We start from the raw sequence: 713 nt of genomic DNA on the forward strand, positions 1-713 counted from the left end.
CCTCCAGCATCAGGATGTTCTTTACGTGTGGCCCCAATGAGGCCATGGTGGTCTCGGGTGAGTGGCTCCCCCCTGCTAGTCTCATGTGGGAAGAGACGATCCCAGGGTAGGAGCCTGATGCCGCCCCCTCCCCCTCCTGGGACCCCTAACCCCCAGCCTCACCCCCGCACTGCTGGGGCGGCCCCGTCAGCCCGGCTGAGACCTGGGCCTAATGCCACGAGCTCGTTAGGGGCCCGATCCCCGGGAGAAACCCGGACCAGGGACTGGAGTTGGAGCCCCCCAGCACAGTGGGAGAGCGCCCCTCCCCCCCAGCCTCCCACTTATGGGACTCGCCCCCTCCCCCCCGCCCCCCTGAGCCAGCCTGAAATACCCAGCAGTGAAGAGCTGGGATCTGAGCCAGTGACATCACCTTCTCCCAGGGGATGTGCCTGCGGGGGGGGGAGGGGGGAAGAGCGCAGGAGCTAATCTGATGGTTAAAGATCAAATCCTTTTTTCTGCGTCACTAATGGCCACTGGGGAGCAGCAAGGAGCAGGGTGGGGGGCAGCAGGGAGCGAGGTGGGGCTCGGATGGGGGCACTCTGCTGTGGGGGGCAGGGTGGGGGCAGCAGGGGGAGCTGGGCTGTGGGGAGCGGGGCGGGGGCAGCAGGGGGAGCTGGGCTGTGGGGAGCAGGCCGGGGGGCTCGTTCGGGGGCACTGGGCTGTGGGGAGCAGGG

The 713-nt window shown here is 68.0% G+C and overlaps 1 protein-coding gene across 1 annotated transcript in view; it reads left to right on the forward strand.

Moving 5' to 3' along the window:
• Positions 1 to 6: 6 nt before the first annotated feature.
• The window catches only part of LOC112121242 (flotillin-1), a gene marked incomplete at its 3' end in the record, with an annotated part of 2896 nt that continues 2189 nt past the window's right edge, over positions 7 to 713 (forward strand). Inside the window, exon 1 of the mRNA XM_026662840.2 lies at positions 7 to 57. Within this exon, the coding sequence (XP_026518625.2) occupies positions 15 to 57 (43 nt within the window). The remainder of the gene's footprint in view (positions 58 to 713) is intronic.

This window comes from Terrapene carolina, unplaced genomic scaffold, assembly GCF_002925995.2.
Source record: "Terrapene carolina triunguis isolate 2854851 unplaced genomic scaffold, T_m_triunguis-2.0 Scaffold30698, whole genome shotgun sequence".
NCBI classification, from domain to species: domain Eukaryota; kingdom Metazoa; phylum Chordata; order Testudines; family Emydidae; genus Terrapene; species Terrapene triunguis.